Source organism: Nomascus leucogenys, chromosome 18, assembly GCF_006542625.1.
Source record: "Nomascus leucogenys isolate Asia chromosome 18, Asia_NLE_v1, whole genome shotgun sequence".
Lineage (NCBI taxonomy): Eukaryota > Metazoa > Chordata > Mammalia > Primates > Hylobatidae > Nomascus > Nomascus leucogenys.
This window is the reverse complement of record NC_044398.1, coordinates 91,082,935-91,095,730: the sequence shown is the minus strand read 5'-3', so window position 1 is coordinate 91,095,730 and position 12,796 is coordinate 91,082,935. Positions and strand designations below refer to the sequence as shown.

The window sequence follows — 12,796 nt, the reverse complement described above, 5'->3', positions numbered from 1 at the left end:
ACTATGGTCTCGATCTCTGGACCTCGTGATCTGCCTGCCTTGGCCTCCCAAAGTGCTGGGATTACAGGAGTGAGGTACCGCGCCATCCTGTTTTTTTTGTTTTGTTTTTTTTGAGACCGAGTCTTGTTCTGTCGCCCAGGCTGGAGTACAGTGGTGCGATATTGGCTCACTGCAACCTCTGCCTCCTGGGTTCAAGTGATTCTCCTGCCTCAGCCTCCCGTGTAGCTGGGATTACAGGCGCCTGCCACCATGCCTGGCTCATTATTGTATTTTTAGTAGAGATGAGGTTTCACCATGTTGGCCAGGCTGGTCTCGAACTCCTGACCTCAGATGATCCACTTGCATCGGCCTCCCAGAGTGCTGGGATTACAGACGTGAGCCACTGTGCCCGGCCTGATGTGTTCTTTTCTTCTGGCTGCTATAACAAATTAATACACAGTTGGTGGCTTTTAAATACTATAATTTATTCTCCCACAGTTCTGGAGGCCAGAAGTCCCCAGTCAGTTTCACTGGGCTAAAGTCAAGGTGACAGCAGGGCTGCTTCCTTCCGGAGGCTTCAGGACTGAATCTGTTTCTGGCCCTTCGAGAGTCTGCTCGCTGCCCACCTTCCTTGGCTATGGCTGCCCCATTCTAGTCTTTGCTTCTCTGGTCACATCATGTCCTCCTCTTCTGTGTCAAGTTTCTCTCTGCCTGCCTCTTATGAAGACCTTGTGATTACATCAGCCTCACAGGGATTATGCAAGATAACCTCCCAATTTCCAGATCCTAACACAATTGCATAGACTCTTTTACTATATAAGGTAATATTCAGAGAATTCTGGAGCTTAGGACGTCGATATCTTTGAGGATTATAATTCAGCCTACAGCAAATGTTGATTTTACTATAAAAAAGAAAAATACAGTAAAGAAGACTGAAAATTCTTGAAAATGTCAACATTGGTCTTTTCTGGATGAGAGGTTTTAAAGTCATTTTTATTTTTCATATACTCTTCAGTATCTCCCACCTTTTTTTCTTATTTCATTATTGTTTTTGAGGCTGAGTGTTGTTCTGTCACCAGGCCGGAGTACACTGGTGGAATCTCAGCTCACTGCAACCTCCACCTTCTGGATTTAAGTGATTCTCCTGCGTCAGCCTTCCTGGTAGGTGGGATTACAGGTGTGCGCTACCACGCCCAGCTAATTTTTGCATTTTTAGTAGAGATGGGGTTTTACTGTGTTGGCCAGGCTAGTCTTGAACTCCTAGCCTCAAGTGATCCACCACATCAGCCTCCCAAGTGCTGGGATTACAGGCATGAGCCACTGTTCCCAGCCTCAATTTTTATTTTAGATTCAGGGGGTGTATGTGTAGGTTTGTTACCTGGGTACATTGCGTGATGCCGAGGTTTAGGGCACAACTGAACCCATCTCCCAGGTAGTGAACATAGTACCTGGTAGGTAGTTTCTCAGTCCGTGCTGTCTTCCCTCTCTACTCTCTCTAGCAGTCCCCAGTGTCTGTTGTTTGCCATCTTTATGTCGGTGTGTACCCAGTGTTTAGCTTCCATTTGTAAGTGAGAATATCCAGTATTTCGTTTTCTATTTCTGTGTAATTTGCTTAGGATAATGGCCTCCAGTCATCCATGTTGCTGCATAGGACACAATTTTGTTCTTTTTCATGGCTGCATAGTATTCCGTTGAGTGTACCACGTTTTGTTTATCCAGTCCACTATTGATGGGTATCTGGGTTGATTCCATGTCTTTGGTGTTATTTCCTACCTTTTCCATGCTAAGGGGATACTCTGTTACAATCTCCAACATTGCCTAGAGGCTTTGTGTGTTCCTCTCCCAGTGCTGAGTGCCCCAGGCCAAGTGCCAGGCGACTGTGCCCTCTCTCCGTAGAGCCCGTATTCTGGTACTATGTGAAGGAGGTCCTCAACAAGCACGAGCTGCAGCGCTTCTACTCCTTGCGCCACATCGCCTCAGACGTGGGCCGGGGCCGCGCCTGGCTGCGCTGTGCCCTCAACGAACACTCCCTGGAGCGCTACCTGCACATGCTTCTGGCCGACCGCTGCAGGCTCAGGTACGTGGCCGGGATGGGACCTGGGATGGGATGGAGCAAGGGGTGAAGATCTTGGAGCCTGGAGTCGGACCACCTGGATTTTCATCGTAGTTCCCCAATCTGGGGCAAGTGGGCCTCCCTCTCACAGCTCTGGAGTGTTCTGCTGAGCCGTGGAGAAACTTGGGGGAGAATCATTGAGAGACTGCCTGCAAAGGGCTCGGCATGGCACTTGCATACAGCCAGCTTGGATGTGGAGAGAACTGTTGTCTTAAGACATAGCTTCCTCTTCACTTTCTGGATTTTTTTTTTTTTTTAAAGACAGGGTCTTGCTTTGTTGCCCAAGTTGGAGTGCAGTGGCATGAACACGGGTCATTGCAGCCTGGACCTCCCTGGCTCAAGCAATCCTCCCACCTCAGCCTCCTGAGCAGCTAGGACCCTAAGCGTATGCCACCATGCCTGGCTAATTAAAAAAATTTTTTTGGTAGTGATGGGGTCTCAGTGTGTTGCCCAGGCTGGTCTCGAACTCCTAGGTTCAAGTAATCTTCCCGCCTCAGCCTCCCAAAGTGCTGGGATTACAGGTATGAGCTACCATGCCAGGTGCAGAATTTTAATTTGGGATTCTTGCATTCATTCAATCCCAAACTGAAAAAAACATGGAAATTTTACGTTGGGGAAGGAAGTCTTTTTGTTTGTTTGTTTGTTTGTTTGTTTTTGAGACGGAGCTTCATTCTGTTGCCCAGGCTGGAGTGCACTGATGCTATCTGGGCTCACTGCAACCTCCGTCTCCCCAGTTCGAGCTATTCTCCTTCCTCAGCCTCCTGAGTAACTGGAATTACAGGCGTGTGCCACCATACCCAGATAATTTTTTGTATTTTTAGTGGGTACGGGGTTTAATCATGTTGGCCAGGCTGGTCTCGAACTCCAGACCTCAGGTGATCCGCCCGCCTAGGCCTCCGAAAGTGCTGGGGTTACAGGCGTGAGCCGCTGTGCCTGGCCGTGGCCATTACTTTCGCTCTGACAATAGTGGACAGACATGTTGTTTTGTGTCCTTGAGTGATACGGAGCGACGTTGATAAATCCTGTTCTGGTTCCTTAAGTAACTTCCCCATCAGCAACGCCCAGATCTTCAACAGTGAAATTTCACTGAATTCAGTAAGTGGGCAGTTTGTGAGTAGTGTGGCGTGTTCCCTTGATTTTATATCTTGCCCTGTGTTCCCTAGTTTAGGTCTCCTCTTCTGCTTTATCTACTGCTGTGGTCACCTGTCTACTGGTAATGTCTCAGATCTTCTGGGATTGTGCACTGGGGCTCTTAAAAGTACCGTTAAAGTTCTCTGTTGCCTGTGGCTCCTTGTTCAATTGTATGGCAAGACTCTATGGGTCCAAAATGGGAGGGCTTGGGAGCCAGGAGGACTGACACTGATGACACCTGTGTACTGCTCACGGTCAGAGTTCGGAGGCTGAGAATGTCTGGACTTCTAGGGCATTAACCAGCTTTAGTTAAGGAAAACACACTCCTGTTTCTTTCTTTCTTTTTTTTTTTTTTTGAGAAGAAGTCCCGCTTTTTTGCCTAGGCTGGAGTGTAGTGGTGTGATCTCGGCTCACTGTATCCTCTGCCTCCCGAGTTCAAGTGGTTCTCCTGCCTCAGCCTCCTGAGTAGCTGGATGTACCAGCGCCCACCACCATGCCTGGTTAATTTTTTGTATTTTTAGTAGAGACAGGGTTTCACTGTGTTGGCCAGGATGGTCTCGATCTCCTGACCTCGTGATCTTCCCGCCTCGGCCTCCCAAAGTGCTGGGATTACAGGCATGAGCTACTGTGTCTGGCCTACTCCTTTTTTTCGAAGTGAATTTCTGTGAAGCTCCTTCCAGCGTATCATTTATGGGTAGTTCAGAGTTACATACTCAGTCTCAAAGCTGAAGTGACCAAGAAGAAAAAGTGAGTCCTGCAGGTAAGAATCACAGCTGACCTTACCTGGATCACCAGCCACTTCCCCAGCTGGATGTTGGGAAAACACATTCATTTAGATGCACGAAAACGGGCTCAGATTTTTAAAGGATCATGATTTTAGGAATCAGGGGCAGTCAGAATGTCAGCTTGAGTACGTTTATACATCTACTAACATTTTCTGGGGAAGTGTATTGGAAATGCACCTCTTCTCTCTTTCTGTTAGTTGTATTCAGTCACTTCAGTGGCTAATTTTTCCAGTCTCTCACTCAACTACAGGTCATGTATCCCTGACTTTGCTTTAGTGAAATTGACTTTTTCTTCCATTAATTTAGAACTCAATGACCTGGCGGGGAAGTTATGGCATTGGGGATTTTTGGTTGCCATTTCTTAACAGGAAGTCAGAGAGAGCTTGGAAGTTGGACTCGGGTAGACCTGCTTTTAAGCCCTGGCTGGACCATTTATTGGCCAGATGACCTTGGACAGGCCCTATAGGCTTCCTTGACACCCCTACCCCAACTGCCATCTAGATTTGTGGGGCATTTTTAGCCTCCTAGCCTTTTCCAAGGGTAATGTGGGCTTTCAGGTCTGTAACCTAGGCAGGCATTATATTATTATTATTATTATTATTATTGTTATTTTTATTTTGAGGTGGAGTCTCGCTCTTTCGCCCAAGCTGGAGTACAGTGGCACGATCTCTGCTCACCAAGCCTCCGGGTTCAAGCGATTCTCCTGCCTCAGCCTCCCGAGTAGCTGGGATTACAAGCGCCTGCCACCATGCCTGGCTACGTTTTTATATTTTTAGTAGAGATGGGGTTTCACTGTGTTGGCCAGGCTGGTCTTGAACTCCTGACCTCAAGTGATCCTCCCACCCTGGCTTCCCAAAGTGCTGGGATTACAGGTGTGAGCCACCGTGCCTGGCCAAGGCAGGCATTATATTAAATGCCCTGGTTGATGAAGCCATAGAGGCTCTGTAGTTTCTGTCTGAAATGGTCTCTTCTTGTATTAGGCAAATCAGGCGAGCTGTGTTGGCTGGCTTGGATTTCCTGTCTGTCTCTTGGGGACATTGCTTGAGTGGAAGTCACCCACCTGACTGCTCCCTTCTACTTTGCTGCTTTATAAATACATTTACATATCATGTCTATTTTAGTACTTAAAGCTGAGGGGGGGGACCAGCGAGGAAGTTGTAGGATGTATGTGTTCAATCTTCTGTTTGTAACCAGAAGCTTTAAACCAGCAGAGACCTCAGACAAATCATATCCCTCCTGGGGTGACCAGGTGCAGATCTTCCAGGGAGCTGTCTAATGGAATTTCCTGGTTAATGGACACAGAGAACCACTGCTAAGAACGATTTCCTTTTCTCTTTCAATCTGCAGCACTTTTTATGAAGACTGGTCTTTTGTGATGGATGAAGAGAGGTCCAGCATGCTTCCTACAATGGCAGCGGGTAAGCCTGGCCCAGACCAAGGCGCCGGGCCTTGTGACACATGGCAGAGGGACTGCCTTGGGGCAGATCCACAGCGCCATGGAATGTTGTGATTCTTCTCTGTCCCTCAACAACTCAATGAGTCACTTGCTGCTGTCCTTCTTTTACTAGCCCTGAATGTTGGTTTTTTTATTTTTATTTCTTTAACACAGAGCCTCACTCTGTTGCCCAGGCTGGAGTGCAGTGATGCAATCTCGGCTCACTGCAACCTCCGCCTCCTGGGTTCAAGTCATTTTCCTGTCTCAACCTTCCGGGAAGCTGGGATTACAGGCACCTGCCACCACTCCCAGCTAATTTTTGTATTTTAATAGAGATAGAGTTTCACTATGTTGGTCAGGCTGGTCTTGAACTCCTGGGTTCAAGTGATCCACCCGCCTTGGCCTCCCAAAGCGTTGGGATTGCAGGTGTGAGCCACCATGCCCGACCACAGTGTTGGGTCCATTTATCTAGAATGTGAGACCCTGGCAGAGAAAGCGAAGATTTGAAGGTTTTTAGTTGGGCTTTGGAGATGTAATATACATTGCAGGGAATTGGAGGTGGGAGACCTACCTTTGAATCCTGGCTTTACCCCTTGCTACCTGGTGACATGGGGCAGATGCCATAAGCTTTGCTGCCTTTTCTTTCCTCTCTGTGAGGTGGCAATCATGCTGTCTCAGCAGTCATCTTCATGGGGCTGTGAGAGAATCGTGAGGTCAGGAGTCGCACACATGACGAGTCAACATGGAGAGACCCTGGGTTGATGTTAGTCGGTGGACTGTTACATTGTTCACCGTTTGACTCAAAGGGTGAAAGGTGGAATCAGCCAGACTGAAGTGGGCAACTTGCTTCCTCTTTCCAAGTTCTTTGTTGCTTCCTTTTTGTTTTTCCTTCAAAATTTATACTACATCTCATGTGTCTGGGGTTGTTAGTCCTGTCCATTGATGAGGAAGAGAATTTGACCATGATTTCCTTTGTAGATCATAAGATGCCCAGTGTAAGTTTCTGTCCACAGTCATGATGATGATGTTACCAGTGCACATTTGATGGTTTATGGAGCTGAGTGTTTTGTGAGTGATTGCCTTTAATACTTACAATCCTGTGAGGAAGATAATATTGTCCCCATCTTACAGATAAGGTGACTGGAGTACAGGGAGATGGTAAGTTGCTGGATGAAGGTCTTTTTTTTTTTTTTTTTTTGAGACGGAGTTTCATTCTTGTTGCCCTGGCTAGAGTGCAATGGCATGATCTTGGCTCACCACAACCTCTGCCTCCTGGGTTCAAGCGATTCTCCTGCTGCAGCCTCCCAAGTAGCTGGGATTATAGGCATGCACCACCATGCCCGGCTAATTTTGTATTTTTAGTAGAGATGGGGTTTCTCCATGTTGGTCAGGCTGGTCTCGAACTCCCGACCTCAGGTGATCCGCCTGTCTCAGCCTCCCAAAGTGCTGGGATTACAGGTGTGAGCCACCGTGCCCAGCCTGGATCAAGGTCTTGTAGCTAGTAGGTGGCAGTGCTGGGATTCACCCCCAGGCAGCCTGATCCCGGAACTTGTGCCTTTACATCCTCCCAGTTGACTTCTTCTTCATATTAATCTTCCTGGCTGTTAGGGAGAGAATGTGGCATGACTCAACTCCCATGATAACGGATGTCTGCTGACCCCAGTTTCATGGGAGTTTTCTTTTTTGAGGCAGAGTCTTGCTTTGTCACCCAGGCTGGAGTGCAGTGGCGCGATCTTCGCTCCCTGCAACCTCCGCGTGGGAGGTATTTTTATACCTATTTAAGATCAACGTGTCTCCTCTTCTGTACTCTGTTGTCTGCAGCTGTCTTCTCTTGTTGGTACGACTGCCCGTCAGCAAGCACTCCAGACTTTTCCCTTTTTTTGGGCAGGTCTGAACTCCATACTCTTTGCGATTAACATCGACAACAAGGATTTGAACGGGCAGAGTAAGTTTGCTCCCACCGTTTCAGACCTCTTAAAGGAGTCAACGCAGAATGTGACCTCCTTGCTGAAGGAGTCCACGCAAGGAGTGAGCAGCCTGTTCAGGGAGATCACAGCCTCCTCTGCCGTCTCCATCCTCATCAAACCTGAACAGGAGACGGACCCCTTGCCTGTCGTGTCCAGGAATGTCAGTGCTGGTGAGTGGGAACGGGTGCTCGAGGCGGAGCAGAGGGAATCAGAATGTGGCTGATGGGGTGGACATACCTTGTCATCTGAAAGTCATTCCAAGGGGAATGGAGTCCAGTGCACTTGCGTTTTCCATTTGTGTTTCTTTTTCTTATCCTCATTCACTCTGAAAGGGCTCTGACGGCCTTACCTAGATGTGAGAATTGCCGGGTGGAAGAATGAACAGCTCAACCATAGCAAACGGAAAGTGAGGGTGTGAGAGACACCGGTAGCCCAATGACGTTGATCCTCATTCATTCATTCCTTTATTTGTTCCTTCATCGTATTCTGTGTGTTAGGCGGTGAGCCGAATAGGAAAGACAGATTGCCAGCAGGTAGCCTGCAGTCTCCCTTGGGATGGGTGTGGGTGGGTAGTTCATGACAAAATACACAATTTATGTTCCTTAGGATAAAAGGAATGAAAGCCAAGCATGGACTGCTATGGGGAACGTCTGCCATTGGGCTTGCCTCTGATTGGGGATGGCATTTAAGGCCTCAGGAAAGAGAGAAGTTGTCAGCTTTGACTCTAGGCTCCGGGGAGGCAAAAGAGAGTTGATTCAGGCTGGGCGTGGTGGCTCATGCCTGTAATCCTAGCACTTTGGGAGGCCGAGGCAGGAGGATTGCTTGAGTTCAAGGGTTCTAGACCAGCCTGGGCAATGTAGTGAGACCCTGTCTCAATTTTTTAACTTTTTTTTTTTTTTTTGAGACAGAGTCTCACTCTATTGCCCAGGTTGGAGTGCAGTGGCATGATATCAGCCCACTGCAACCTCCACCGCCCGGGTTCAAGCAATTGTCCTGCCTCAACCTCCTGAGTAGGTGGGACTATAGGCATGTGCCAACATGCCTGGTTTCTTTTTGTATTTTTGGCAGAGACAGGGTTTCCCCATGTTGGCCAGACTGATCTTGAACTCCTGACCTCAGGAGATCTGCCCGCCCTGGCCTCTCAAAGTGCTAGGATTACAGGCGTGAGCCACTGTGCCCAGCCTGTTTTTTAAAATTTTTAATAAAAAAATTAAATATAAAAAAAGAAAGTTGATTCAGTTAAGATTAATTTGGTGAGAAGTTTTCAATACCCTTTGATTCCTTTGGGACATTAAGATGTTACCACAGCAAAATTGGAAATTTTGTTGTAGTATGTATGTGTGTATATGTAGAGACAGAGTCTTGCCATTTTGCCCAGGCTGGTCTTGAACTCCTGGACTCAAGTGATCCTCCTGCCTTGGCCTCCCAAAGTGCTGGGATTACAGGTGTGAGCCACTGCATCTGGTTGAAATTGGAAATTTTGGGCTTTAGTACTTAGTATTCTCAAATCTCTTAAACAAGGCAGTAACTGTGGCCATCCCTTTAGAATTATTGATGGTGAAAGTGCAGAGTCCCATGGTGTCTTTGGTACACAGTGGCCTTGTCTGTCTTGCCCTGTGCTTCTCCAGCAGAGACCCTGCATGAACCATGTGGGAGATAGGGCTGTTGACGGCTTTGTGTAACAGACACTGAAATTTCTACACCCACAGGAGTAGCAGTCCCACCCATTTTTGGAACTCTGCTTTTGAGGTGATCTCAGAGTTGTGCTATACCAGTGAGGCCTCACCGCATCACACATTGGTTTAGACAGATTGGGTTTTTGGAATTGGCTCAAAGTGTCTTACATCCAAGTGTGATGATTAAAATAGGGGCACAAAGTGTCTTCTCTGAGTGCTGGTCACTAAGGCAGGCTTGATTTCTTTTTCAGTTAGCATTTGCTGTATAACAAGTGATTTAAAAATGTAGCCTGGGCGACAGAGTGAGACTCTGTCTTAAAAAAAAAAATATAGCGGCTTAAAACCACCGCAGTTCGTTACTTTTTTGTGTGGGTTGGCATGGTGGCTCTTCTGCTGGGCTCCTTCGGCTCACTCATGGGAGCTCGTGGTTAGGTTGGAAGATCCAAGACGGCCCCATCCACATGTCTGGAATTAGTGCTGGGGCAGCTCAGGTTCTACTCATGGCCTCTCATCCTCCAGTCGGCTGAACTGGCTTCTTTATGTATGGGGTCAGGGCCACTGTCCAGGAGAGCAAAGGCAAACCTGAGACCTTTTAACGCCTAGCTACTAGAACTCACATAGTGTTATTTCTGCCACTTTTTTTTTTTTTTTTTTTTTGAGACAGAGTCTCGCTCTGTCACCCAGACTGGAGTGCAATGGCGCAATCTCGGCTCACTGCAACCTCTGGCTCACTGCAACCTCTGCCTCCCGTGTTCAAGAAATTCTCCTGCCTCAGCCTCCCAAGTAGCTGGGGTTACAGGCATCCGCCACCACGCCCAACTAATTTTTTTTATTTTTATTTTTAGTAGAGATGGGGTTTCACCATGTTTGCCAGGCTGGTCTTGAACTCCTGACCTCAGGTGATCCACCTGCCTTGACCTCCCAAAGTGCTGGGATTACAGGCACGAGCCACCACGCCCAGCCTTTTCTTCCACATTCTAATGGTAAAAGCAGGGCATGGTGGCTCATGCCTATAATCCCAGCAATTTAGGAGGCTGAGGTGGGAGTATTGCTTGAGGCCAGGAGTTTTGAGACTAGCCTGGGCAGCACAGCAAGACCTCATCTCTAAAAAAAATTAATAAAATTAGCTGGGTGCTGTGGCATGCACCTGTAGTCCCAGCTACTCCGGAGGCTGAGGCCAGAGGATTGTTTGATCCCAGGAATTTGAGGTTACAGTGAGCTATGATTGCGCCATTATGCTCCAGCCTGGGCAATAGAGCGAGACGCCCCAACTCTTTTTTTTTTTTTTTTTTTTTTTTTTTTTGAGGCAGAGTCTTGCTCTGTTGCCCAGGCTGGAGTGTAGTGGTGCGTTCTGGAGATGCCCCAACTCTTAAAAAAACAAAAAACAAAAAAAACAGAGCACTACACCAGCCAGATTCAAGAGGGTGCAGAAATAGACATCACCTCTGGCTGGGAGGAGCCAGAAAGACCCATTGCAAAGGGGCATTGCACAGGAATGGCAGGAATTTGAGGCTGCTCAACACTTGACTACACCCCCCAGCTGGTTTTCCTGGTCTCATCTGCCAGCTATGAGAATATTTTCCAAAGTGAAGCATTGAAGATCATTTCGGTAATGGTAGCATCCTTCGCATCAAAGTGACTGCTTAGAAGGAACAGTTTCAAGGTGTGCTCTGTGGTGTGTTTATTTAAATCAGAGGCAGAGGCCTGCATCCATTCTGCTCAATATTCTGTACACAGATTCTCACTGAAGATTTTAAACAGTCTGAATTCATGTTATAGTGTATTTCTCACTAGAATAATATTTTCCATAACCTGGAGATGAGTTGCTTCCATCATCCTTTTGTCTTACCTACTTTTTCTTATACTCTATCTTTTTTTTTTTTTTTTTTTTTTTTTTTTGCCAGATGCCAAATGCAAAAAGGAGCGGAAGAAGAAAAAGAAAGTGACCAACATTATCTCATTTGATGATGAGGAAGATGAGCAGAACTCTGGGGACGTTTTTAAAAAGACACCTGGGGCAGGGGAGAGCTCCGAGGACAACTCTGACCGCTCCTCTGTCAATATCATGTGCGCCTTTGAAAGCCCTTTTGGGCCAAATTCCAATGGAAGTCAGAGCAGCAACTCATGGAAAATTGATTCCCTGTCTTTGAACGGGGAGTTTGGGTACCAGAAGCTTGATGTGAAAAGCATCGATGATGAAGATGTGGATGACAATGAAGATGACGTGTATGGAAACTCATCAGGAAGGAAGCACAGGGGCCACTCGGAGTCGCCTGAGAAGTAAGTTCCCCTCTTGCTTCTTTGTGTGTGTGTGTGTGTGGTGTGTGTGTGGTGTGTGTGTGTGTGATGGAGTCTCACTGTCCCCCAGGCTGGAGTGCCGTGGCGTGATCTCAGCTCACTGCAACCTCCACCTCCCGGGTTCAAGCTATTCTCCTGCCTCAGCCTCCTGTGTAGCTGGGATTACAGGCACCTGTCACCACACCCAGCTAATTTTTGTATTTATAGTAGAGATGGGGTTTCACCATATTAGCCAGGCTGGTCTCAAACTCCTGACCTCAAGTGATCTGCCTGCCTTGGCCTCCCAAACTGCTAGGTTTACAGGCATGAGCCACGACGCCCAGCCTCCCCTTGCGCTTTTAACGAGGGGGATAAGTTCACTGTTTTCTCTTTCTATGGTATTGGGTGAAATAGGACTGCAAGTTTTATATTTGCCCAGGGTATCATTCATTCTTCAGGTGTTGATTTAGGAGTGTTATTTGGAAGGAGTGTTATTTGCTCTTCCCCTGAGAACTGAAAGAGGGGAAGGGAGTACATTTGAGGGCACTTAATACAAAGTTAATGTCAGAATGTGTGCCTTGAAATTCTTGCTTTATACATACATCTGTCATTTTCATTTCACAGGGTTCACAGGGTTTCACAGTCTGATGAGACTGTGCCTGTTACTGTTTTTTATTTTTACTCTGGATTTTCCTTGCATCTGACTTGCCACTAGCACAGGAAGCTCAGGACGAAGGCAGGGTTACGAGAATAGTTGTGGTATGGTGACTTCTGTGTTCATCTGCAGGGGTGTGAATAGCCGTAACTTGCCTGCACCTGCTGCCTTAACAGTGGAGTTGGCCGGCTGCAGTGGCTCACACCTGTAATCCCAGCACTTTGGGACACCAAGGTAGGTGGATCACCTGAGGTCAGGAGTTCGAGACCAGCCTGACCAACGTGGTGAAACCCCTTCTGTACTAAAAAAATAAAAAATTAGCCAGGCATGCTGGTGCATGCCTGTAACTCCAGATACTTGGGATGCTGATGCAGGAGAATCACTTGAATATGGCAGGCGGAGCCAAGATGACGCCATTGCACTCCAGCCTGGGCAACAAGAGAGAAGGTTCTTCTCAAACAAACAAAAAAAAATCCCAAAATACCCCCAATAAGCTAGTTACCTCTTAGGCTTTGTGGTGCACAGTGCCCTCCTAATCATGATTACTGCAAAATCCAATCCATTAAAGTGTAAAATGAGGCCAGGTGCAGTGGTTCATGCCTGTAATCCCAGCACTTTGGGAGGCTGAGCTGGGAGGATTGCTTAAGGCCAGGAGTTTGATACCAGCCTGGGCAACACAGCAAGACTCCGTCTCTACAAAAAAAAAAAAAGTGTAAAATGAATATACAGAAATGTATCTTTCTATCTGACCTAAATCTTATGGTATTGTTTAGCCTGC

At 47.3% G+C, this 12,796-nt stretch overlaps 1 protein-coding gene across 1 annotated transcript in view; it reads left to right on the top strand.

The window, feature by feature from the left end:
• SNX29 (sorting nexin 29) overlaps positions 1-12,796 on the top strand; it is a 575,039-nt gene that overhangs the window by 65,127 nt on the left and 497,116 nt on the right. Inside the window, exons 5-8 of the mRNA XM_030797722.1 lie at positions 1,876-2,056; positions 5,356-5,426; positions 7,332-7,580; positions 10,991-11,366. Coding sequence (XP_030653582.1) covers positions 1,876-2,056; positions 5,356-5,426; positions 7,332-7,580; positions 10,991-11,366 — 877 coding nt within the window. The remainder of the gene's footprint in view (positions 1-1,875; positions 2,057-5,355; positions 5,427-7,331; positions 7,581-10,990; positions 11,367-12,796) is intronic.